General features: G+C 45.7%; 1 protein-coding gene across 1 annotated transcript; it reads left to right on the forward strand.

Moving 5' to 3' along the window:
- Positions 1–306: 306 nt before the first annotated feature.
- LOC118556493 lies at positions 307–23,602 on the forward strand. Its single transcript, XM_036143344.1, has 6 exons — positions 307–672; positions 17,037–17,269; positions 17,938–18,124; positions 18,217–18,312; positions 19,844–20,351; positions 22,600–23,602. The coding sequence occupies exons 1-6, from the start codon at positions 646–648 to the stop codon at positions 23,535–23,537; spliced, it is 1,989 nt and encodes a 662-aa protein (XP_035999237.1). The 5' UTR covers positions 307–645; the 3' UTR covers positions 23,538–23,602.
- The last annotated feature ends 3,309 nt before the right edge of the window (positions 23,603–26,911 follow it).

Raw genomic sequence — 26,911 nt, forward strand, 5'->3', positions numbered from 1 at the left:
CAGACAGGGAGGGGAAAAGCATGCACAGCAAAAACAAAGTGATGACAGAGGAATAAAGGAGAGCAAAAGCCTGAATGGACTCAGCTCTCCTCTCAGCCAATCAGAGCCTCTGCCTATCCTCCTTCACCATCCAGACGCTGCCATTGGCTGCTGGGAGCAGAGATGCAGAGACACAGCAGGGTAAAGAAGAGGAAGACAGAGTCAGAGGAGGACAGCTGGTTCCCACACCTCCACCCCCCCCCCCCCTCTCTCTCTCTCTCTCTCTCTCTCTCTCTCTTTCTGTCAGTTCATCAGCAGTTTCTCTGCTCACGCTGCTTCCTCAGGTCAGACAGGCTTTATTTAACGAGATGGACCTGCAGCCCACCAACTGGAGCTACTGCAGCTGCTGTTTACCCCACAGCATCATGGGAGCTGGAGTCCCCCGGGGGGGCGCAGAAGGACAGCTGATCAGCTGAGGATTGTGGGTCAGCAGAGTTGGGAGATGTGAGCTGGTGGGCGGACGGCGCTCAGCAAACTCTCGCTGTCGTCTCTCTCCTCGTCTCCGCTGCTGCAGCTTCGTCCTCTCCTCCCTCTCCTCCCTCTCCTCCCAGCCTCACGTCTCCTCCTGCATCTGCCGCCGACGCACCTCCACCAGGAGAAGCCAGGATGGGTTGTCGCCTCACTCGGACCAAGGTGAGTGGGCTGCAGCAGGTGTGGATGGATGGATGGATGGATGGATGGATGGATGGATGGATGGATGGATGGATGGATGGATGGATGGATGGATGGATGGATGGATGGATGGATGGATGGATGAGACGCTCAGACTGAAGGCTAAAGGGTCTTGCGTCTGTGTTTGTGTCTGTGGAGACGCTGAGGAAGCAGAAAGGAGAGCAGAGCCTTCCTTCACGCCACGCTGTTCCAGATTTTAGTTCTTATCAAAAATAATTCTGGTTCCTCGTTGATCTCCTTCACCAAAGACTGAAAAATGGGCTAAAAAAAATCACTAAAATAATTTATTTTTTATACACTTCTGACCAGCCTTAAGGGTCCCACATGGTGGGAGAAAACCTTTGCAAATATTTTCATTTATGAAGAGTCTCCTTCCATCCTGCTTCCAGGTCTGCAGGTTCTGCTGCGTCTCAGAACCGCCTCAGAGGAGGAGCAGAAACTGTTTTATTGGGAATTTATGAGACAGAAAATAGTAAAATGTTGCGTAATTTTAAAAGTGTGCAGAGTTTAGTGTGGTCTGAGTCTGTTTCTGTTCCTCTGAGAACATCAGAGAACATCCTGCATCATGGAGACCAGGGAACCCAGCAGACAGGTCAGGGAGGAGGTTCTGGTCCAGTTTACTGCAGATCGGGTTCTACAGAACCTCCCAGAGTTCTGATCATCATGTGGACCTGGAGAGAGGATGGACCACCTGCAGACCTACCAGGACATGGACGTCCACCTGGACTGACAGGCTGGACCAGGAGAGCATTGATCAGAGAAGCAGGAGGACCATGGTGGCTCTGGAGGAGCTGCAGAGACCAGCAGCTCAGGTGGGACCTGTGGGTCTCTGTGGAGCTCTATGCTCGCAGTAATCAGTGGACAGGATCGTTTAAACACCAACGTTTGTTTAAATAATGAACATCAGTAATCTCAGTGAGCATGCCCAGTACGCTCTCAGTAGACATAGTGGGGCACAAATCCTACGGCCCCAAGCTGGGATCAGACTGTTTGTTTTGACATTTTCAAAGCAGCGTTTCATTCAGCAACAGGAAAAACGTCGAGCATTAGGAATGATGGCAGAGATCCAGTCAGACGGGCTGTTTATAGCAGAGAACTGCCTCTCTGGGCTTGTGGGTCCGGTTCCCGTCGATGCTGATCACGTCAGAAAGCACTCAGAGGAAAGACGGCTCATTTCACATTTCAAACTGCAGCAAATCTTTTTGACTTGAATCCATTTCCTCACATAAGAGCTAAAAGAGTCACCGCTGATTTTTATTTTGCAGATATTCTGGTTTCAGATTCAGTGCTGATTATTTCTTTAAACTGCTTACGGCTGCTAATACGCAAATCAATGAAATTTTATTTATTTAGCGCCAATTCCTGGCATGTCAGCTTCCATCAGATCCTCCAGGTTGGTGAGAAAGTTTCCTCTCTAAGGAAACCCAGCAGGTTGCATCAAGTCTCTCCAAGCAGCATTCACTCCTCCTGAAAGAGCGTAGAGCAACAGTGGACAGTCGTCTGCATTGTTGATGGCTTTGCAGCAATCCCTCATACTGAGCATGCATGAAGCGACAGTGGAGAGGAAAACTCCCCTTTAACAGGGAGGAGAACCTCCAGCAGAAAAACATCAGGGATTGTTCTGAGGTTGTCATAGTGGTTTATTTAAATAAACAATAAGGCCTACAGACGGCGAGGATGACAGGAACCAGGAAGACGGAGAGAACGAGGCCAGGATGAGGGAGGATGAGGGAGGACCTGACAGCTGGTACGGCTGAACTGACTGAATATACAGGAGAGGAGCCGGGAGGAGCAGCAGGTGGAGCAAATTAACACAGGTGAGAGGAGTAAAAGGCAGTTAAGCAGAAGGAAAGGAGGCAGTGAGCTGCCAGGAGCAGAGGGAGAACTGAGTCTGAAGGAAACGTGAAGAATAACCTAAACTACGGACGGGCAGAAAGTAAAGATCTAACAGAACTGCTAAAATCATAACGACCACGAGCTGACTAAGACAGGAACCAAATCTAACAGATGAAGAATAACTACCAACATAAATACTAAATTAATCTCAGAAACAGGGATTCATCTGGACATATTTCCTTTTAGGAGCCTTAATGTGAGCCGCTGGGCTTCTCCTCATAATGACGCGGTAAATCCTGCAGTAAGACGACCTGCAGAGAGCAGCTTTTGCCCTTTGATAAACTGCTGCTTTAGTAAAACTAACTGAGCTCCAATAGATGCAGCCACAGCAGTGAGATGTTCTCCTTCGTCCTCGAGCAGGAAACAGATATTTTTTACTTCTTTCCAGAAACAAACTTAGAATCATCTCTTAAATTCTCACATGGTCTCAGTTTAAGGCTTCATTTTAAATATTCTCCTCTCTGACAGCTTTGTTATGATCCGATGGTTTGGTTTAGTCCAGGTCTTCCTGTTAGAGGAAGAACTGTGAAGTGATGAACTTAGATGAATCTATTCCTACCTAAACTTTCTGTTTGGTGCTTTTTATCGAGGTGGAGATGAAGAAACGTTGCAGAAGGAGCAAACTCACATCGGCAGCAGCCGTCTGCTTGTCTCTGACAGAGAGTCTGGGTTTAAAGTCTGATGGTTGTTTGCTCCATCTGCAGGAACACAAACTATCAGGCTCCTCCTTTCTAGAGACAACAGCAGCTATTATGATGTGGGAACTGAATAATAACCAGAAACAAAATCATTCAGGGACAAAGAGCACATCAATACAACAATAACAGAGAGTTTAGGAAAAATAGACGACAGTCGCATGGCTTAAAACTCATAAAGCTTATTTGTCCGTTTCATTTTCTTTTCTATTCATTTGAGCTGTTTGCTTCTTCTGTTTTTTTATTTTGCAGTTTATAATTTATTGGCTCACAATGATTACCGTTAATCTTGTATTTTATGGAAAACATATTCAGTTATCGTGGTTTTAACTGTATCGAAGAAATAAACTGACAGGAGAGTAACAATCAATTCAAACCATCGTGATCTGGAGATAAAACAGAAAATTAGCTTCAGTTTGGGTCCAAAAAGCTGATTTACCCGTAGTCTGGGTGAATATTCTGATTGGCTGCAGGCTGTCTGTTAAAAAGTGTTATAGGACAACTATTTTAAAGTAAATAATCCCTTATGTACATTATTATTATTATTATTATTATTACTGTTGTTATTATTATTATTATTATTATTATTATTATTATTATTATTATTATTATTATTATTATTATTATTATTATTATTATTATTATTATTATTGATGGGTTAGCACAAGCAGGTCCTAAATCCCAGCCTGGGCTCTTTCTGCATGTTCTCCGTGTGAATGTGTGGGTTCTCTCTGGGTTCTCCAGCTTCCTCCCACAGTTTGTTGACTGACAGACAATGATGTTTGTTTTTTTTACTGCAGCGCTGAAGCATAAGGCAGAAATTTCTTAAATATTCTTTTCGTAGAGGATCAAAAGTGTTTAAAATGTGACGATAAAACAGTCAGGTAAAAAGAAATGAGTGAGAACGTTTCAGACTGAATGTATCGCCTGCAGAAGAACAGATTTTTAGGTAAAATGCTTCTGATCTGTGGTTTTCAGATTTTACTTGATTGTGATTGTCTGAACTCTGAGAAACTTAAGCTGTCTCTAGGAATAAAACGCTGGCAGTTCATTTTCTGATCTTTGACTGTTTGGGCTCCAACAAAGCTGCAGCTCCAGCTTGACTCCTGCAGATCAGGGGGAGTTTGTGGTGGAAAACACCTTTTTGCTGATTGTTCTGCTCTTGTGGCACAGCTGGACATCATGTAATCACTGTGAGGACAGAACAACGCTGGTTTTCCTTCTGATAATTCATGGCATGGTGAGTGTTTTCGGCTTGTATAAAACCCAGATTGTTGTTTTATCCTGGAGAGGTTGGCGGTGTGGAGCACAGCAGACGTTTGGGACGTAAGCAGAGACCAACAGGAAGGAGGTTCTAACTGGATCTGATGGATGCTGAGGTCCACCACAGGACGTTCCACACAGAACAGCATCTATCACTGATTTAAGGCTGGAAACGGGGATTCTCACTTTTCTGTTTGATCGGACAGCTGGAAGCCAAATATTTCAGTTTCATCTCATCGGCTTTGTTTCATGGACCGTCTTTGTTCCTGCAAACAGCTGGAGCATCTGTTCATCTGTGGGAACTGAACCCGGGTGGATGTATACGTCAGAGCAGAATTTACTGCACATGTATCGCATGCAGAGCCTCAGGAAACTTTTCACACCCCAGAACTGTGAGGTGGAAGAAAAACGTTTCCTGGTTTCCAACTAACTTTACCAATAAAACATTAAAGCAGTTTCTATTGAACGCCTCCTGAGTCTCCTGGTGCATTTCCTTCCATCCCATAATGCATCTGGCTATGTGTTCAGGGTGGTTCTTCTGCTCAGGTCTCCTGCATGATGGTCCTGGATTTAGCTCCATCAGCTCTGACCTGCTTCCCACAGCATGATGCTGCCACCACCGTGTTTCATAAGATAGACGTAGAGCATTCATTTTCTGTCACGCCCAGGTTTTAAATTTTAAACTTAAGCTCATCTGAGCATTATTCTACAACCAATAATCTCCCACCTGAGCTGTGGGTCTCTGCAGCTCCTCCAGAGCCACCATGATCCTCCTGGTTAACCTCCACCTGAGCAGCTGATCTCTGCAGCTCCTCCAGAGCCTCCATGGTCCTCCTGGTTAACCTCCACCTGAGCTGTGGGTCTCTGCAGCTCCTCCAGAGCCACCATGGTCCTCCTGCTTCTCTGATCAATGCTCTCCTGGTCCAGCCTGTCAGTCCAGGTGGACGTCCATGTCCTGGTAGGTCTGCAGGTGGTCCATCCTCTCTCCAGGTCCACATGATGATCAGAACTCTGGGAGGTTCTGTAGAACCTAACCCTGCTGCAAACTGGACCAGAACCTCCTCCCTGACCCGTCTGCTGGGTTCCCTGGTCTCCATGATGCTGGTTGATCTCTGAAGAACCTCTGAAGAACCTCTAAGGAACAGCTGCAGTTAGGCTACACACACACACTACTTCATGTTGCTCTGTCACATAAAATGAAAACAATAAATAAATCAGGGCAGTTTGGTGATCTGAAGATTAATTAATCTTCAGAGAGCTGACTCCAGGTGACGGGACGGGGAGAACCTCTCGTCCACCGCAGTGTTTGGGATTTACAGAAAGGCTCCACATGCATCGCTGTATTTCTGCGATTCTCTCCCCGTTTCTTGTTTTTAACCAGAATCTGGTGGCGGCTGCAGGTGTAACAAACCCAGAGGACTGACAGAGCAGAGTCTGCAGTGAGAACGGCACAGTCGGCCGTTTCATGTGTTTCTGACATAAATGGGTGGCGGTGCATGCAGAGCGCAGGGCTCCCTGCACCCAGTGGCTGTAGGAACATCTCACCGTGGGATTCCTGTCAGGATTCTGGCTGCAGGCCCTCATGAATCTGCTGCACATGAAGAAAACATTCACACTTGGGATTATTTTAGGGCTTCTTCCGTTCATTTCATTGAAGCCGACACTCTTTGTGTGCTCGGTACAAAAGAAAGGGTGACTCAGCCTCCACTTTACACAAATCACACATCATTTTCCTCCTTCGTTCCTCAGGCTGTCTCTCAGCTCTCACTGCCCTTCTGTCTCTGTCTCAGCTCTGAGCTTTCCAACCTTCTCACGTCTTGGTTTCAACGTTGCAGCATCAGAGGCTCCTTTTAGCACCTTTCAACCCCAGCAGAACTCTGCAGAATCCTGCAGTCGACTCTTCCCTGCTGAACGTCTGTAGACAGCAGTGTTCCTGTTCCCCCGTGTGGGTTGGCATTCAGAGGGCGGTGTACTCTCTGTGGCTGCTCTGTGGGACGATAACACATTGATCTCAAGGCTTATGCAACAGGAGGTTATAATAATCCCTTTTTCTGTCACATACCTGCAGAAGCTCATCAGGAACGCTTTAGTCTGGATTGGGAGGTTAGTTAAACATGCAGCTCCTGATTTCCCTCCAGGTTCATCAGGTTTAGGCAACAGATGCAACTTGCTTTCACTTCCAAGTCGTCTCTTTCATGCAGAAAGTTTTGCAGCTTTGAACTCGTTTGTTTCGTTTGTTTTTTATATTGTTATAGTTTGATTTTGAAACTGTTTATTTGAATGGTGCAAATATAAACCAAAGGTCTAAACCTGGGCTCAAAGGTTGAGATATTCCTAAACATAAACTGGGAGCTGGATTCACAGAAGAGGAACCTTAAAGCATGTTTCCTGGTCACAAAAGTTTACTGTATAAAAGCACGTAATGAAATCCAGAGTCAGGGACAGACCAAGCAGTTTGTTTTTCTCATGTTTTGATCCATATACAAAAAAAATGGCATCTCTAAAATCTGTGTCGTCTGAAGTTAAAAGCAGAAAAATAAAAGTTTTCCAAGTTTCAATGTCTTGAAGACATGTCTGTAGTTTTATTGAGTGTCTTAGTTCATCAGGATATGAAGGTAAATATAGCTGAGTATCATCAGCATACCTGCTAATTTATCCCAGGATGTCTGGTCGTTTTACCAAGCAGCAGCTAATTGGTAGCAAAGAGAACTGGACCGTCCGTCGCGCTGCAGTGTGTGGAGGACCCAAATATAGGCAGACAGAGGCCAAAGGTGGCTGAGAGAATAAAGAGCTGAATAAACAAAATAAATACAGAGTTAAAAAATCCCAAATCAAAAAACATGAGACAAAGATCAGGAACAGAGACAGAGATCCAGAACAAAAACCAAGGGGCCGCAGACTTTAGATAAACAGGGTGAATGAACCAGGGAGGAAGGGACCCTGAGGGCCGGTGGCTGGAGCCTCGTTAACCAATTATGGCAGCAGACGGAGGAGAGCAGAGAACCACAGAGAGAACAGACTCTAAACACACAGGTACCAGAAACTAGAGAACATGACTGAACAGACGGGCCTAAAACACCCCAGAAACAGGAGAAACAAGAAAGAAAGAAAACAGGAAGAGAAGAAAGGACCAGACCAGCTACAGGAAAACATATAGAGACTCCTGATAGAACCTAAACTACAACGGAAAGAACAGAACAGCAGAACCCAAAGCCCAGATCATCCTGACACCAGCGCTGTCTCCCTGGCTGATGTTAAATCTGCGACATCAAGTCCAAACCTCACAGTTACTGGCTGCTAATTGGCTCAGATGCACCGCCGGCTCTGCTTGTGTAAGAAGTGTCGTTTGCGGCTTCGCGGTGTTTCAATTCAGGCCTCGGCTGCAGAATTCACCCCAGATTCTGTGTTTGCTTCATTTCACCACATTCTGGCGACTTTCCTGCCGCTGACACACTTCCCTGCGCCTTGGATCAGATTTTGTGCTGAGAAGGAAGAGTGTCAGAGTTTGGAGAGTCGGTGAAAATCGAGTCAAAGCTTCACAAACAACAGCAAGAGGCGGAGAGATCAGTGCGTGTTACTGTCAAAGTGCAGCAGAGCGCGGCACACATCTCCAGGGTGCAGCACATCACTCTGCGTGCCTTTGCTTTGTTCCCTGGATCAGTGTGTGTGTGTGAGTGTGTGTGTGTGGGCCCCGGGGCCGAGTGCTGTCTGAAAAGACTCCAGTCCGGGTCCCCGGGTTACCGAGGACTGCAGCCTGACCTACATGGAGCTGCTTCTCATCCTGCAGCACAAGCAGCCACCACCACAGCGAGGCCTCCAGCCGGCGGACCCAGAGAGTGTGCTGCCGGCGCCCGGCTATAACCCGGCGCTCCACTTTCACACGCTTTCCCCTGAATTTAATCTGAGACACCATCCACTTCTTCAAAAACACGGACCCGTAAAACTGAGACTATCTCTGAAAATGTTCCGTTAATAAGCAGATTCAGGGTAACTAACGTTAAATATGTAGCAGAAGCATTTAGAATAACAGAAGTTTAGCTTATGGGTCAAACAGGAGTCTCCTTTTACTCAAAGCTTTAAGAGAACAGACCTAAAGCATGACTTCCTCTGCAGAGGCCTGTTAAGCAGCATGTATGTAGGTCAGGACTGTGGAGGCAGGCAAACGGCTAAAACATGCAGGACAGAAGGTCTGCTCTGATGCATGGCACCTAAACTCACCCTAACGGAGGAATCTTAGGTTTGCCGTACATGTTAACGGCGGGGACCCTCCTCACCAGGTCAGACCTTGCTTTGGACATCTGAAGGTTGCAGGACAGCAGCTCTGGAGAAGCTGAGCCGGAGCCTCCTGCCCCCGGGAATAAACGTCTCGGTTGTTTGGCTTTTCCTGCTGGATCTGCAAACTACACAACCTGAGCGGCCAACAGTGAATAAAACTAAACGCTAAACACAGAAAAACAAGATAAAGGGACAGAAAACTGTGTGAAACGAGCGGCTGATCCACAGCATCAGGACAGGATGGACGTTGCTTCAGCTCACTGACACTGGCAGAGCAGGGCGCTCTCTGAAGGTCATTTCAGACTGAGGTCTGGACTTTGACTAGGCCATTGTGGGCATTTCTTTTTCTCCAGCCGTTCTGGTGTAGATGAGCTGCTGTGCTTGGATCACTGTCCTGCTTTCATCAGCTCTTGGAGACATCTCACCAGCAGTAGATGGTTCTGCACTGAGGGTGCTGCAGGTTTGGAGGTTTTGACACAAAGACCGAAAGTCCAACGAGGTCCAAAGAGTCAAAAACCAGGAGCTCAGTGAGCGATGAAGAACAGGGAGTATGTGAGGACACAGGCTGAGCAGATGAGGTTCATTTACTTGATACACCGAGTTATTTTTGATCATAAACATATATTTTAAGTCTAAACACACATTATCCATCTGAGTGAAATGTGGAAAAACTTTGGTTTGATCAACTCAAAGACTTTTTTATTGTCTTTTCCAGACACAAAAGAGAAAAATCTAAAGCAGATTTCTAATAATTCACATATAAAACACGTTAGCATGAGCAGCAGCTCACGGTTGTGCGGCTGCAGAAACCAGCCCACATCACCAGCCTCCCACCTCCGTGCTTTAAAAAGAGTTGGAGCTGATATGCTGTTTGCAGAAGCTGCTGCGTCTCCTCTGAACATCCCTTCCTTTTTCCTCTTCTTTTGCTTCAGTACTGAGGAAACGTGGGATCTCCTGTCATTTTTATGCAGATGACAGTCAGATATACACGCCATTAAAAAAGGAGCCTCTGACCTGGCTTCTCTTCACTGGTTCCCTGTGCATCATTTTAGGATTATTTTATACGTGTTGGCGGACACGTTTTTATTCCTTGGCTTTTAACACATGTTGAGACTTTTGCTGTAATTCCTTTTTATATTTCTATTGTAATCTTGTGTTTGTTTTGTCCATTTTAAATCTCTGATTATTGTCTGTACAGCACTTTGTTGCAGCTGCTGTTGTTTTAAAGCGCTTTAGAAATAAAGTAGTGGTGTGCCTAAAATGTTATCCGAGTTCACCATAAAGATTCAGAGTTTTCCCCAAATTCAAGATTTCTTTTCCAACATAAAGGAGTAATTTTTTTAGCTCGAACACAAACCTGTAATTTTTCTCTTTCCTTGTGTGCAGCTCATGCAGAATGACTCATTTTTTATCTGTTTCCAGATAAAAAGGAGTGTGAATCACGGGCCTTTATATAACCCAATTACAGTCAGGCATGCCAGAGAGGTCCAGCACCAGAACCCAAGCCCGGCCCGGTTCTGAGGGCTCACCTCCCACTCTGCTTTTCTGCAGCTTCACATTAAAACCAACCTGCTGAGGCTGTCAGAGCTAAATCTGGACAGAACAGCCTCGCTCAGCAAGGACGACCTTCTGGGGGTTTGAAGGAGATTCCTGAAACTCCTGGGAGTCTTAATTGTGTCTGACTCCGCCTTAAAGAGGACAAATAAGCTGCTGCCGCTTCAGTCCTCCTCCTCCCAGCTGTTATTCCTGCTCACAGATTCAAACTCACAAACAACTGATTAACGTTTGGATTTCACTGAGCTGTGGGACATTTTATTTTCGTTTGCAGCTTTCTGGTGGCTTTAAAGCAACAGCTGATTTTCTACATTTTCATGTACAGATACATCTAAAACAAAAGCTCATTATCGTTTCTCCATCGTTTCAGAAAGGGAAATCCGTGTCTTATATAGATTTATTACGCAGAGTGAAATATTTCAACCCTTCTCTTTGTTCTGGTGGATTCTGGCTCACAGAAAATGAAAACCCAAAATTCAGCCTCATAGAATAACATGAGATCAGTAAAAATTATATTTTAAACAGAGATTCTGTGCTCTCAGAACCGGGTCTGGGTTCCATGAATTACTGCATGGAGGTCAGCCTGTGGTTCTGCTGAGGTGTTCTAGAAGCCCAGGTTGCTCTGATAGCGGGCTTCAGGTGTTCTGCTTTGCTGGTTCTGGTGTCAGCAGGGGGAGTGGTGGCCCAGTGGTTAGAAGGCTGTGAGAACCCAGTTGGTACCTGAGCAACACCGCTGACCCCAGATTACTCTCTCAATAGAAGGTACACCTGGTCTGGCGTTCTGTTAGCTGTGACATCATCAGGGGAGGCAGATCATCCTCTATTACCATCTAACATAGAAAGTACTCCTGGGTCAATGTGAGCTTCTGAGCTTTCTGTGTCTCTGCTCTGTCTTCTCTAACATAGAAAGTACTCCTGGGTGAATGTGAGCTTCTGTGCTTTCTGTGTCTCTGCTCTGTCTTCTCTAAGCCCCAGTGGGTGGAGGCAGATGAGCGTTCACACTGAGCCTGGTTCTGGTTCTGCTGGAGGTTCTCCTCCCTGTTAAAGGGGAGTTTTCCTCTCCACTGTCGCTTCATGCATGCTCAGTATGAGGGATTGCTGCAAAGCCATCAACAATGCAGACGACTGTCCACTGTGGCTCTACGCTCTTTCAGGAGGAGTGAATGCTGCTTGGAGAGACTTGATGCAACCTGCTGGGTTTCCTTAGAGAGGAAACTTTCTCACCAACCTGGAGGATCTGATGGAGTCTGACTTTGTTAATTGGCGCTATATAAATAAAATTGAATTGAATTGAAGCTGCCCACTGAGGGTCGGGTTACATGCAGAACACAGATGTTGGAACGTATGATTACATTGATAAATACCAATTTTTTTCTCTCATCTTCCTTTCAACAATTCTCCATAGATTCTCTACGGGGTTCTGGTCAGGTCCATTTTCAGAGCAGTTTTACATCAGCTTCTCTTTTTTCTTGTTATTGTTTTATTTTGTCTTTAAAACCAACCTGGAAATTAGCAACTTGACTATAATCTCCGGTTTTTACCCGTTAAACGTCATTAATTAGGATGAAATCTCATTTAGTCAAGGCAAGTTTGTTTATTCAATTCAATTCAATTCAATTCAATTTTATTTATATAGCGCCAAATCATGAAACATGTCATCTCAAGGCACTTTACAAAGTCAAGTTCAATCATATTATACAGATTGGGTCAGATTATACAGATTGGTCAAAAATGTCCTATATAAGGAAACCAGTTGATTGCATCAAAGTCCCGACAAGCAGCATTCACTCCTGGGGAACCGTAGAGCCACAGGAAGAGTCATCTGCATTGTACATGGCTTTGCTGCAATCCCTCATACTGAGCAAGCATGAAGCGACAGTGGGAAGAAAAACCACCCATTAACGGGAAAAAAAAACCTCCGGCAGAACCGGGCTCAGTATGAACGGTCATCTGCCTCGACCGACTGGGGTTACAGAAGACAGAACAGAGACACAACAAGAGAGACAAAAAGCACAGAAGCACACATTGATCTAGTAATCTGTTCTACATTAGATGGTAGTAGCGGGTGAGCCGTCTTCTCTGGATGATGTCACAGTTAACAGAACGCCAGACCAGGTGTACCTACTATGAAGAGAAAAGAGAGAGAACAGAAAGTTAAAGCAGAAATGACAACACATAATGCATAATTGAAGAACAGTAGAACTCAATATAGTGAGAAAATTAGATCCTGATATACTCCAGTAACCTAAGCCTACAGCAGTAAAACTACAAAGGTAGCTGAGAGTAACATGAGTCACTAGTTATAATTTTTGTCAAAAAGAAAAGTTTTAAGCCTAGTCTTAAAAGTAGACAGGGTGTCTGCCTCACGGACCAAAACTGGGAGTTGGTTCCACAGGAGAGGAGCCTGATAGCTAAAGGATCTGCCTCCCATTCTACTTTTAGAGACTCTAGGAACCACCAGCAGACCTGCGGTCTGAGAGCGAAGTGCTCTGTTAGGAACATACGGGGTAATCAGAGCTCTGATATATGATGGAGTTTGATTATGAAGGGCTTTATACGTTAGAAGAAGAATTTTAAATTCTATTCTTGATTTAACAGGAAGCCAATGAAGGGAAGCTAAAATTGGAGAAATATGATCCCTCTTGTTGATTTTCATCAGAACTCTTGCTGCAGCATTTTGGATCAGCTGAAGGCTTTGAACTGCATTTTGTGGACTTCCTGATAGTAAAGAATTACAATAGTCCAGCCTTGAAGTAACAAATGCATGGACCAGTTTTTCAGCATCACTCCTGGACAGAATGTTTCTAATTTTGGCGATATTCCTGAGGTGAAAAAAGGAAACTCTGGAAACCTGTTTAATATGGGATTTAAATGACATGTCTTGGTCAAAAATAACACCAAGATTTTTTACTTTATTACCAGAGGCCAGTTTAATGCCACCCAGATTAAGTGATTGGTTAAGAAGTTTATTTTTTGAGGACTCTGGCCCAAAGATTAAAACTTCGGTCTTGTCAGAATTTAGATGCAGGAAATTTAAAGTCATCCAGCTTTTGATGTCATCAAGACATGACTGCAGTCGAAGTAATTGATTGGATTCATCAGGATTTATGGATAAATATAGCTGAGTATCATCAGCATAACAGTGGAAATTAATCCCATGCTGTCTGATAATTTTGCCTATCGGAAGCATATATATAGTAAAGAGAATTGGTCCAAGGACTGAACCCTGTGGTACTCCACAAGTGACCCTAGAGTTTGAGGAAGATTTATTATTAACATGAACAAATTGGAATCTGTCCGACAGATAAGATTTAAACCAGCCTAATGCTTTTCCCTTAATCCCTACAGTATGTTCAAGTCTTTGTATGAGAATATTGTGATCAACTGTATCAAATGCAGCACTGAGATCTAACAGGACAAGTATAGACACAAGTCCATTATCTGAGGCCATGAGAATATCATTAGTGACCTGCACCAGAGCTGTTTCAGTGCTATGATGAGCTCTGAAGCCTGACTGAAACTCCTCAAGTAGGTCATTACTTTGTAAATGTTCACAAAGTTGATTAGCAACTACTTTCTCAAGAATTTTAGATAAGAAAAGAAGATTAGATATAGGTCTGTAATTTACTAACTCATCTTGATCAAGAGAAGGTTTCTTAAGTAAAGGTTTAATAACAGCTACTTTCAAAACCTGTGGTACATATCCATTTACTAAGGATAGATTAATCATGTCTAAAATAGTGCCACTGATCAAAGGGAATATGTCCTTAAACAACTTGGTTGGGATTGGGTCTAACATACAGGTAGAAGGTTTAGATGAAGCTAAAATTTTAGATAGCTCAGAAAGCTCTACTGCTTCTAAACAGTTCAGACACTGCGCAGGTTCTAAGGATTCCTCCAATGCTGCCTCACTTACTGAGGACGAGGTAATCATGTTTGGGAGGATGCCAATTATTTTATTTTTAATGGCATCAATTTTATTTATGAAGAATCCCATAAAATCATTACTACTGAGAGCTAAGGGAATGGATGGATCAACAGAGCTGTGGCTCTGGGTAAGTTTGGCAACTGTACTAAAGAGAAATCTAGGATTATTTTTATTCTCTTCAATTAATGATGAAAAATATGCTGCTCTAACTCTGCGGAGGGTCTTGTTATACAACAATAGTCTGTCCCTCCAGATTAAGTAGGATTCCTCTTGGTGTGTAGAGCGCCATTTTCTCTCCAATATCCTAACATTGCGCTTCAAGGAACGCAGCTCTGAATTAAACCAAGGAGCCAGCTTCCTGTGAATAATCACCTTCTTTTTCAAGGGAGCTACATTGTCTAATGCAGAACGCAATGAGGAAGTCACATTGTTAGCAAAGGTATCGATTTGTGAATGGGAAGAAACAGCAATGCTGCCATCTACAGGGCATTTCTGCAATACTGAGGATATTAAGAAGGGGACAGACTCTTTAAGTTTTGATACAGCATTATCCGATAAAAATCTACTATAATGGAACCCTCTTTTGGGGGTGGAGAATTCAGTTAGATTAAACTCAAATGTTATTAAAAAATGATCAGACAGGACAGGGTTGTGAGGAAATACTGTTAATTCTTCACAATCAATGCCATATGTCAGCACAAGGTCTAAAGTATGGAGCCGAGAGTGCGTCGGTTCATGCACATTTTGAGCAAAACCAATTGAATCTAGGATAGTTTTAAAGGCTACACTAAGGTTATCACATTCAGTGTCAACATGGATGTTAAAATCACCCACTATAATAACCTTATCAGTATTTAACACCAAATCAGATAAGAAATCTGACAACTCATCCAAAAACTGAGTGTAAGGGCCTGGTGGACGATACAAAACAACAAACAGAAGAGGTTTTATTGCTTTGCAGTTTGGATGAGGGAAACTGAGGGTTAAATGTTCAAAAGAACTGTAATTATTAGTTGGCCTGGGACTAGTTAATAAATCAGACTGAAAGATAGTTGCCACTCCTCCTCCTCTTCCCACAGATCTGGGAATGTGGAAATTTGAATAACTGGAGGGGGTTGACTCATTTATACTAACGTAGTCCTCTTGTAGCCAGGTTTCTGTGAGACAAAACAAATCAATCTGATTGTCAGAAATTAATTCATTAACTAACAAAGTCTTTGGAGGGAGAGACCTTATATTTAATAGACCACATTTTATTATTTTATTTTTAGGTTCAAGGTGAACCATATTGATTTTTATTAGGTTTTTATGATTTGTTCCTTTTAGATCAGTTTTTGATCTGTTAAGTTTTGGCCGTGGGAAAGACACCGTCTCAATAGGATAATGGGTGGGTAACAGTACAGAAGCTGCAGAGAGGTGTGTTAAACTACGGCTCTGCTTCCTGGTCTGGACCCTGGGTTGTCAGCGTTTAGGAGAACTAATATATCCGGCCAGATTTCTAGAAAGAAGAGCAGCACCATCCAAAGTAGGATGGATGCCGTCTCTCCGGATCAGACCAGGTTTTCCCCAGAAAGTTCTCCAGTTATCAATGTAGCCCACGTCGTTTTCTGGACACCACCTAGACAACCAGCGGTTGAATGATGACATGCGGCTAAACATGTCATCACTGGTCAGATCAGGCAGGGGACCAGAGAAAATTACGGAGTCCGACATTGCTTTAGCAAACTCACAAACCGAAGCAACACCAACTTTGGTGACCTCTGATCGGCGTGACCGGGTGTCATTACCGCCAGCGTGAATAACAATTTTGCGGTATTTACGCTTATCCTTAGCCAGTAGTTTTAGGTAGGATTCTATGTCGCCTGTTCTGGCCCCTGGTAGGCATTTAACTATGGTCCCTGGTTTCTTTAGTCCCACATTTCTCATTATGGAGCTGCCAATGATTAAGGTCGGCTCCTCGGCGAGATTGTCGCTCAGAGGGGAAAATTTATTAGAAACGCAGATGGGTTGGTGGTGATCTGGGGTCTGTAATCTAGAGCTATGCTTCCTACGAACTGTCACCCAGCCAGCCTGGTTACCAGGCTGCTCGGGTGCTACTGCTTTAGGTTCGCTACGTGAAGTTACTCTATGCGGCTCCGCGCTAGCAAAAGAGCGGCTATCAGCTGGTTTTTCAACAGCACGGAGCCGGGTCTCCAATTCTGACACCCTCGCCTCCAAAGCTACAAAAACACTACATTTATTACATGTACCATCATCACTAAAGGAGGCAGAGGAATAACTGAACATCTGACACAGACAGCAGCAGATAGGAGACTTAGTCAGACACGGAGAAGCCATTATGAGGCTAAGGCTTGGCTAGCGCTAGGCTAACGCTAGGCTAAAGCTAGGCTAACGCCCTGTTATCACGCCAAAGAACAAACCGTGTGAAACACGAGGAGTTCCCAAACGTGATGAGCAGCCACAGACAATGTTTTAAAAGTGCTTATGTTTGGAAACAGATGTTACAGCAAAGAGGTTTAAAGATAAAAAGCGAGAGAGCCTGGAGCAAAGCTCCGTCGTTCACACAGCAACAACAGGAAGTGACAGAATACGCCTTACCGCAAACAGGAAGTCCGCGAGTTTATGACACTTTTCAGAAACAAGACGACTCAAAGTTACGTATTTAGATGTCCAGATAGAAATTTTATCCTGTTTATATTGTCCCCTTTTCTCAGGCTAAGACTCACGAACCTTCCGGCCACCGCCACCGCGAGGAGCTCCATTTTGTGGACGAGTATGGCCAGCCAATAACAGTGCAGGTGGACAGTAAGAGGGGGCGTGGCCACAGGAGGAGGCGGTCCCACTGCGCGATGGAGTGCAGCGTCCCATCAGAAAGACACTGGGAGGCGCTGAGAGCGATGGGTCTGATGGAGGGGGAGGACGGCCAGGGAGACGTCTACGGTGCGGGGTAGGTTCTGAAGCTACACATGGTCCAGTCCTGCAGAACCGGCCCAATCTGTCCTCACGAGACAACCAAGTCCAGTCCTCTAGCCTGAGGCGGGACCCTGCACTCAAATGGTTGAATTCATGGCATCGCTGCCTTTATGCACAGAGGAGACAAGGTTCCCAGAACCTGCCAGAGTGTCCACAGCAATCCCCAAGAGGGAGCAACTCTGCAGCGATGCAAAGAAACAGCAGCATGAGTTAAAGGTTTTCCATTTGGAAAATGGAGGGACTGGTCTGGGTTCAGCTGGAGGCTGGCTCCTGCTGACGGAGACGAAGCAGAGAGTGTAGACAGAGTCAGATTGATCTGCAGTTTGGTTCGTTGTTAGGAAGATGGCTTTGGCTCCAAATGTCTCCAAAGTTCTGCAGAGGTGAAAACTTCAAAAGTAATGAATGAGGTGATCAGATGAGAGGAAATGTGATTTTATGACGACTCCTGTAATTTCTGGTACAGCAGCAGGTTTAGTTTCGCCTTAAAGCTGAGCTCCGTGCTCTGAGTGTCTCATAAATATTAACGAGCTGAAGGTGGTTCTACTGTCAAAGCAGAACGAGATCAGGTTCTACACATTTAAACGCTTATGGCTCCATAACTCAGCCTTATGCTGGCGGTAAATGCCGTTTTCCTCCATACAGGAGCTACTATGGTCACATGACCGTGTCACCTGACCCATACCCGACCAACAGCCACATGATGATGTCACCTGACGTGTATCCGCCCAATGGCTACCTGCCCACAGCGTCCAACGACCAGCACCCAGGTAACAGCTACCTGCCCAGCGTCTCCTACAGCTTGGACCACCTGGACAGGCTGGACTACCAGGTGATTTTAGCCTTAATGAACCCGAGGGGGGGGGGGGGGGTGCAGGGGGGGGGGCTTCCTTTCTGCCATTCTGACCTGCGTTTGTCTTCCAGGGGCCAGAGATGATGCCCTACCAGCCGAACTCGGAGAGTTGTCTGATTGGCTGCTACAGCGCAGAGGAAGGCAAGCCTCAGACTTTCCCCAGACAGGTACACCAGATCCATCTTCTACTGCAGCTCTGTGACTTTTGTGCCTCTGGTACAGCATCGTTTCCACGCTGCAGATACTTAAAGTCAGTGGAACAGAACCATTTCTAGTGTTTCTGGGTCCGCTGCAGAAGTGGAGGCTTTATTTGCTGTGAATGGAAACATTACACCTCTGGGTTATGTCCTCCAGAACACGTGAGCAGCTGCACCCAGGGAGTTAGCACCCCCCCCCCCCCCACCCCCCCCACACCCACCCACCCCCACCGGGTCCGTCAAGGTCAACGCTTGTGTGTTCTGTATGGGACTGTGGATGTTTGGATTTAGAATATAGGAGGCTATATCTGAGGCCTTAGATCCGGAGGAGACCAGGCTGGGAGCAGAAGAGTGTTGTATAAAGTACTGAAATCTCAGAGTCAAGTAAAAGTATAAGTACCTCTCCAAAATATGACTTTGGTAAAAGTCCAAGTCACTGACTGAAGTGTTACTTGAGTTAAAGTCTTAAAGTATCTGAAATGTCTTGTACTTAAGTATGAAAATTACTGTAAAAATAGATGTACTCAAGTAATGTAATGAAAAGTATAAGTAAAAAGTAAAACAAAGCAAATGCAGTTTGAATGACATTTTTTACATTTTGGTAAACTTTGAAGGTCAAAAATAATATAAGCAACCAAGTTCAGGAGACATTTAGACCAAGTTTAGACAGAAAATACAACCTTTTTGTAAGCTTTCAGTTTTTCTTCTTCAAGTAAGGTCAGTGCTATACAAATTCTCTCTCTCTCTCTCTCTTTTGTAGTAACGAGTAACTAAACCAAACATTGAAAATGTATTGGAGTAAAAGTATGCAATTAAGTTCGAAAATATAGTGAAGTAAAAGTGAAAGTTATCAAAAAAAATAATACTCGAGGAAAGTATAAAGTACTCCAAAATATACTTAAGTACAGTAGTGAAGTATTTATACTTTGTTACTATACAACACTGGAAGGGGGGGCAGGCTGCAGCCTAGCCAGGGGTGTGATTATCTCTGCTCTGCTCCTCGATAGCATGCTGTAACTTGATGGAGTTTCCTTTTATTTAATAAGTGAGGGATCAGTTTTCATTATTTCCCACAGCACCACCGTGTTTTGGTTCTGCAGCCTTCAACAGGGTTAGAGACACCCTGGAGCTGCTGGAGTCTTCACCAGATATCTGACCCTGTCCATGCACATCAGGAGCTGGGGAAGTTGTACCAGCAACCTTTGTATCTCTGGGTGCGCTGCAGCCCAGCACTTCCCTCAGTGGTCCACATTCAGACACTGGTGTTTATTACAGGTGGAAATCTGCTGATGAACTGCACAACCTACAAAAGATACAGAGTTGCAGCGTTTGTTTGCAGATGAAGGCTCAGCGGTTTAGCATCTGTGCCGATTGGTCGGGCTGACAGTGGTGCAGGAGTTAGGGAGTTCGTCCTGCGGTCGGTGGGTTGCTAGTTTGATCCCCTGCTACAACCGTCTCAGTTGTTTTATCCGACTGTCTCCTTTTATTATTTTCTTTTCAGTCGGACTATCGTCCTCCCTGGAGGCCTGACCGTCCTCTCAGCTACCTACCCCTCAGTGAGCTTGACAGCGGGTTGGGATGCGGGCCCGACAGCCCCCACCACAGGGTGGCGCTCTCAGAAGCTGAGACAGATGCCATGTCGTCGCTGCCGGGTCACACCGCGTCCTCCCAAGGTTCCTCCTCGTCCTCGGAGTCGCTGATATCGTCCGAACCCAGCGACTCCGGCTTCCACAGCGTCAGCACCGGGGAGCACAGACGGCTGCACAAGATCCCCAGCGGCCACGCTCACCGGCAGACTCACCACTTCCGCTCAGGCCACTCCCCTCGAGAGCAGAGAGCACGCTGGGATTTGGAGTCCATCCCCGAAACGACGCCGGTGACCCACGCTGGACCACCGCAGGCTTCCCGGTGCTCTGTGGGAAACAGCACGACCACAGTGGTTCATTTCCACAGAGCTGAGAGAAGTCCCACGTTACCTCGCCACCATTCACCCCCGTCGCCCTCCATGGGTAAGTAGAGCTGAAAAGACGAATGCATAAACGTCTCCAACCAGGGCGGACTATTTTAGCCCTTTCTTTTATTTGTTTCTGTTAACCAGCTGCAGTAGAGGCCAGTGACAGGCCGAGAAGACAATTCAACCTCTTGATTCAGTTCTGCCCCAATTCCAATGAAGTTGGGACGATGTTTAAAACGCAAAGACAGACAGAATACAATGATTCGCAAATACTTTTCAACCAACATTTAGTTAAATACACTACAAATAACACATATAATGTTCAAACTGATCAACTTCATTGTTGTTTTGCAAATATTCCCTCATTTTGAATTTGAGGCCTCCACCATGTTCACATGGGAGCAGAGCAGGAGAAAGTTCTGCTCCCCACGGTGCTGAGGGGGGGAGGAGGAACAGTGAAGGGGTGGAGGAGGAGGATCTAAGGATGCAGGAGGGAGTGGAGATGTGAAGGAGACCAGAACTGTTGGGGGGGAGCGAGGTTCTGGATGGACTTCAATGTGTCCAGAAGGATTTTTTATTCTATTCTGACTCTAACCAGGAGCCGGTGGAGCGGCTGCAGGACTGGGCGGATGTGATGAAATGAGGAGGATTTGGTGATAATATGAGCAGCTGGGTTCTGAACCACTTGAAGCTCATGGAGAAGTTTTAGAGGAAGACCAAAGAGTCGATGCGGGAAGTGATGAGGCTCTGGACTGAGAACTGCTGCAGAGTGAGGGGAAAGGGAGGGACGATTAATGTTGGTGAAGATCTGCAGACCGGGTGATGTCATTGATGTGAGACACCCAGGTTCCTAACCTGAGGGGAGGGAGAGACTACAGAACCATCTAGTGAACGGGGGAAACTGTCAGCTTTGGAAAATTAGTGGATCTCAGTTTTATCACTGTTCAGTTTCAGGGACTTGGAAGTTAACCAGGACTTTATCTCAGACGGTCAGGAGGTGACGGGAGAGGGTGGGAGTTTAGAACTTGGCTCACATGAAAGATAGAGCTGGGTGTCATCTGCATAACTGTGAAAATGGAAGATACTGCAGATAGGAAGAATGTAAATAATGAAAAGTAGGGTCCCAGGAAAGAGCCCTGGGACAGGATGGATGGGAAGTAAAGGACTTTAGTTTAAAGAGCTGAGAGCAGCCAGTGAGGTAAGAATGGAACCAGTCCAGAAGGGGGGGGGGGGGGGTGATGCTAGTTGGGGATGATCTGTGGAGAAAGATGGAGTGAGAAATTTTATGAAAGGCTGCAATCAGATCCAGAGGAATGAGAATAGAAAGTACACCTGGGTCAGCTGCCATCAGGAGATCGTTGGTGCCAGACTGGAAATGTTCATAAAGGTTATTATCAGTTAAATGAGGATGAAGTTGGGAGGCAAAAGAGAGGAGATAAAGGGTAAATTAGAAATAGAGCAAAGATTATTGTAGTTGTTGGGATCTGAGGCAGATTTAAAGAAAATAGGAGCAATCCCAGCGGTGAGGAATTAAATATGACTGGGAGGAGAGCTTGAAGGCAGGATTGACCAGAGCTGCTGATTTAGATTTACAGATGATTGAGAGATTCTGAATATGCTTTGAAGTTTAAATATTGGAAATGAGGGAAAAAACAGAATTTGACATGTTAAGAGACGAGCATTGGTGAATCCTGTGGATTTTCTCATTGGAAAACTGCGTTGTACAAATACAGGAATCTGTAGAAAACAAGCGTGGGGGGGGGGGTGCATTCAGTGGTTAAAAAAAGTTGTTAAACAGTGAAAACAAAGTCCTGCCGTTACATTGATTGGAACTGATTAAAACAGAGTAGTAACTGGATTTAGTTTAATTAATTTTTTATTTGAGCATTTTAAGTCGTAAGTTAAGTCGTATAAATAGAGAACGATAACTATAAATTAGAAAAAAGATGTATATGTTCACAATAAAGTTATCTGTTTAATTTAAATACCGGAGACAAACCACTGTTTTTGCACCAAATAACATTCAGTTTGAATCGTGGTAATCCTCCCCAAACAGATTTGCTTGTTACTTGTACTGACGATGATTGCATGAAATCGGACCTCTCCCACATGCTCTCCTGGGGCTCAAAGGCACTTCGGTGCGGACCTAGACAGAGTAGTGGATGTCGTAGGTGTTGCTTTTTACAGACTCACCGAGGCGGTCTTTGACGGACGGAGGATGTGGAATCTAGGGGTTAGACTTAAGCTAAACAAGCGCTAGCTAGCTCTACTCACCAAACGTCTTGGTTGTTTGTTGTGTGCAGGTAGTCGTACGGAGCCCTGCCAGCGGAGGGCGCTGTGGCTGGAGCAGCAACAGCAGGGCGGAAGCGGAAAGATGGAGGCTCCAGGGAGGAGTCGAACAATAACAGATCTGAGTGAAGGCCAGCGGCCTCGCAGGGCGAGTCACCCCAACATGACCGACCCGACCGCTTTGAGAAACACTCACCAGAACAGCCACCCCGGTGCGAGCGGCAGCACAATGGGACCGAGGAGCAGGGCCAGCTATCCCAGTAACTGTCATCCCAACGATCCCGTCAGCCTAGACAGAGTCAGCCTGATCAACCATCACAGCGCCAACCGGAGCAGAGAGGAGGACTCCCTCTCCAAAAGCCCCGGATCTGCGTCCAGCGGAGTCAGCGGCGTCTCAGACTGGCGGGGCTTCCAGACTCTCTGGAGTCACATGGAAAAACCCAAAACCTCCTGCGGCCCCTTCTACAGCACACTGGGAGCCCCAGAGCGTAGCCCCCGATCTCCCACGTCTCCCCGCTCCAGGCTATCCAATCAGAAGTCGGTTAGGAACCAGCTGCTCAGAGCCCGGGCTTACCGATTGGCCAGGGAGCGCAGCGAGGTCACAACAGATGAAGAAATGCGAGGGGACGGGTCGAGAGGTGGCGAGGACGAATGGGAGGACGGTCGGTGGGCGGGGAGGTACTGGAGTCGGACCGAGAGGAGGCGCCACATGGCGTTGTCACGGCAGCATCGAGAAAGGCGAGGCGGGATGGAGGAGCACGTTGGCGGATGCCAGGGGGCGGCGTCGTCTCAGATGGTGCTGGAGCTGAGCCACCTGAAGCAGAACCGGCTGAGGAACAGCAAGCTGCTCGACGATTGGACGACGGTGGAGGAGCTGCTGACGCACGGCACCCGGGTGGAGAGTGACAGTCAACTGTGTCCCAGTCCGCTGCTGTCAGTCACCACCGTCTGATCCAAAGACAGGCTCTTCCTGTTAGCTCTGAGCGAAACCTCACAAAGGCCCAGGTCCGTTAAGGGTTCAGCTATGATCATCCAGAACAATGATCCCCAGCAGGGGAGAACAATCCCAGCTGCTCTTCCGCAGCCCAGGGAGAAAAATCCAACTACAATCAATCTGAACCATCCGGTTTGGTAAGTCAGAACTCATCAAAGGCTAATAGAGACAAAGTTAATTGGCCAAAAAATAAATAAATTGTGATTTGATAAGAAATCCGGCACAGAATATCATTCCAAGGAACAACTTTCTAGTTACCCAACACAGATTGCTCAGATGCTTGAGATCCGTCCCCCAAAAACCCTGCTCAGCTCAGAGCATCGTTCACAGATATCTTACCGTGTGGTTGCCAGGTACTGGCCCAGATCTTTGCCCCTTCTTACCTGTAGCTGGTGGAGCTTCATGCGTCTGATCTCTGGACGTCCATAGAAAAACAAACCTGAGCAATAATTGCCACAATTCAGGAGAAACTGCCTTCCTGTTGCAACTTCTTAATGTCTGAATCTCAATCATGTCAAGACGGACGGGCATGTTGTTCTGGCTGAGAATCAGAACCTGCAGGCCTGACCTTCACCGGATCTGAGAGCAAACCTCACACACAACCTCAAACACTCGGCCTCAACTGCGACCCGTTGTGAAAAATGTGTGATGAGCTCTGAGGAAACGTTCAACCAGAGACGAGTTTCAACAAACTCTAAAGTGTGAGAGCCGCACTGCAGAGGAAACTTTCTGCAGGTCTGTGTGAGTCAAAGGCCTTTGGAGAGCTTCACAGGTCTGCTGAGAATCTTCGCGAAGCAGACCGCCTGTGACTGTCATCAAATATCACATGAGGGGTGTTTCCTGGTGGAAAAGCGTCTCATCGTCGGATGGACTGGCTCAGCTCATGTGTTTGTGCCATATCAGCGTTGACTCCCCAGCGTCTCCCACGCTGCAGGACCGCTGGGAGACGCTATCACTGCACCTGGGAGGATTTCTGCACCTCTCTGGTCAAACAGCCTCAGCATCCTCTGGGAGGCTGATTCACCACCGTTTTAAAGCATCACAGTTGCCGGTTTATTTTTAAGTGTTTCTGTTGTTTTTGCAGTTTCTTCACTCTCAAACACAGCTGGTGTGCAAGTATCTCCACAGCACTGTGCTTAACGAGGTTTTCCTGTGTGCAGAAGTTAGCCTTTGTCTGTCCATAAAAGGTCAGTAGAAAGCCAGGATGTCCTAGAACTTAGCCTGATCGTCTGAAGACGTTGATCATAATCTCTAAAGAAGAAACGCCAAACAAATGTTGGATCTATCAGATTCTAGGATTTGGAGCTTTTTATTCCTTTAATTGCATTTTTTGACCTTCGACCAAGTTGTGATCAAATACGCCCCGGAGGTAAAACCTGTTTCTTTTTTGTGCTTCTGCACAGTTAATGATTGCACTTTTTGAAGAATACGAACATCTAATTCAGTAATCAGAGCTGATCGTGTTTTAAACTAACTACTATCTGTTTGGTCTATAAAATTTCCACATTCATATTGAAGGACTTGAAAAGTTCAGCACCAAGAGGGAGTGATGGACATCTGTGTTGAAATCTCAGTCCGCCTTCAGACCAGAATCAGTTCAGGTGGATAAAGAGTTGAGAGTTTGGGAACATCGCTGGTTCTGTCCTGGTATAGTGTGAAGGGGTAAGACTCCAGGATCAGGATGTCTCTGATGGTTCCAGGAGAAACACCAGTATGTCTTTCCTAGAGTACGTCTGGCTCGGTCTACTTTCCTCTACGGTACCATGGACTCACACATGATGGTCGTCTGTGGAAATGCGGACCTGAGATTTAAACCTGAACATAATAAAACACCAGCTGTTATCAACCTGCTCAGGTTTTAATGACAGCCTACACTCAGGGCGGTGAACCTACAACCTGCTTGGTGCCTGTCATTAAGACACGGTGCAAGACGACATTTACAGAGCAGTAAAGAGTCCTGTACCTCTCTCCAGATGTCTTGTCTTATTAACCCTTTGTTTAACGAGGAAGGCCAGTTGAGAACAAATTCTTGCTTGATGACCAGAGGCATTATGCCCGGTAGATGGAAATAAAGAACTAAAGAACATGAGACAGGGAAAGAACAAATGAGGGAAATGTAAAATATACACATTCAGATGATCACACCCTGTAAAAGTAACTAAATTGGTCTTGTAATCTTGTAGTCTGGAGTCTTTGAATGGGTTTTAGGGTCTGTTTCATGCGACCGATGAGAGTGACGAGGCTACTGTAGACTGCAGGGGGAGCTATGAAGGTTAAGAAATGCCGGCCGATATAATGAGGGTTTAAATAAATGGACAGATGCCAGTGGATCTTCCAACGAGGATGGAGAAAAACTAAACAAGGAGCAGAGACGGCAGCGATGAGTGTTAACGTAAGAAGGCCGAGAGCCGGATGGTGAATGGCATCCAGTCTGTGGATGAGGAGCGCTGCCATTTTGACCAGTGGCTGTTTTGCAGGATGTGTGAAGAAGGGTTTGTTACAGTAAATGTTTTGCCCATGTGAGCAGTACATTTAGGTGAGTCTCAGAAGATTCTGTAATGCTTGGCACACAATACAGTGTTCCTCCCTCGGTCCAGTGTGTATAATGGAGAGTGGAACCTTTTTGTCAGGTGGGCATCTAACATTGGGCCACCGCGAGATTCTGGCCAGGTCCTGGAGCCCCAAGCAAATCCACAATGTGACGCCTCTCAATGCATCAGCTGCATTCTAGAAGGTGTCCTCAGGGTCTGCAGACCTTCTCACGTTCCCAATGGCTGCTGGGCGATGTGGTTACTGCCGGGTAACGCTAGCCTACCATTGGTGATGTCAACTCTACTGCCCTCTGGTGGCTGTGTTAGACGTGGTAACTCCATACAAACCGAACCAGTTATCCCCACTGCTGGTCTGCATGTGGATCAGTTTACATCAACTCAGATTATTCACTCTTGGTGCTTAACTTTTTGGCCAGTAAGCACATTCTATTGATCTTAGAGACTCATAAAAAAAATATTAATTTTACACTTTTGCTTTGAAGAAGAGTATAAATGTTCAGGAAAAAATGATTAAATGGAATCCCAGCTCCTCTGAAGCAACATCCAACAAAGTGAGGACTGCAGGAAGACTTTCACACAAGGCTGTAGCTCCAGTTTTGGTTGTTCCACTTTGAAAAGCCCGCCTGTTAGCGTCTGAAGTGGTGACAGCAAACAATCAGCAGTCTGTACACATCAAATGAGATGTCAGCAGCAGATTCAACCAAACAGTGGAGCTTTTTATCCTTTAAATGACAAAACGAGCCTCTTATCCAGCCTGTCACAGCTTTGTTGATGACATTC

The sequence above is a fragment of the Fundulus heteroclitus genome, chromosome 1, assembly GCF_011125445.2.
Source record: "Fundulus heteroclitus isolate FHET01 chromosome 1, MU-UCD_Fhet_4.1, whole genome shotgun sequence".
NCBI classification, from domain to species: Eukaryota; Metazoa; Chordata; class Actinopteri; order Cyprinodontiformes; family Fundulidae; genus Fundulus; species Fundulus heteroclitus.

Coding starts and splice junctions, on each gene's coding strand:
- LOC118556493 (XM_036143344.1), top strand. CDS start 646: ATGGGTTGTCGCCTCACTCGGACCAAG. Junction 673..17,036: donor GTCGCCTCACTCGGACCAAG/GTGAGTGGGCTG, acceptor CCCTTTTCTCAG/GCTAAGACTCACGAACCTTC. Junction 18,313..19,843: donor CTCAGACTTTCCCCAGACAG/GTACACCAGATC, acceptor TTTTCTTTTCAG/TCGGACTATCGTCCTCCCTG.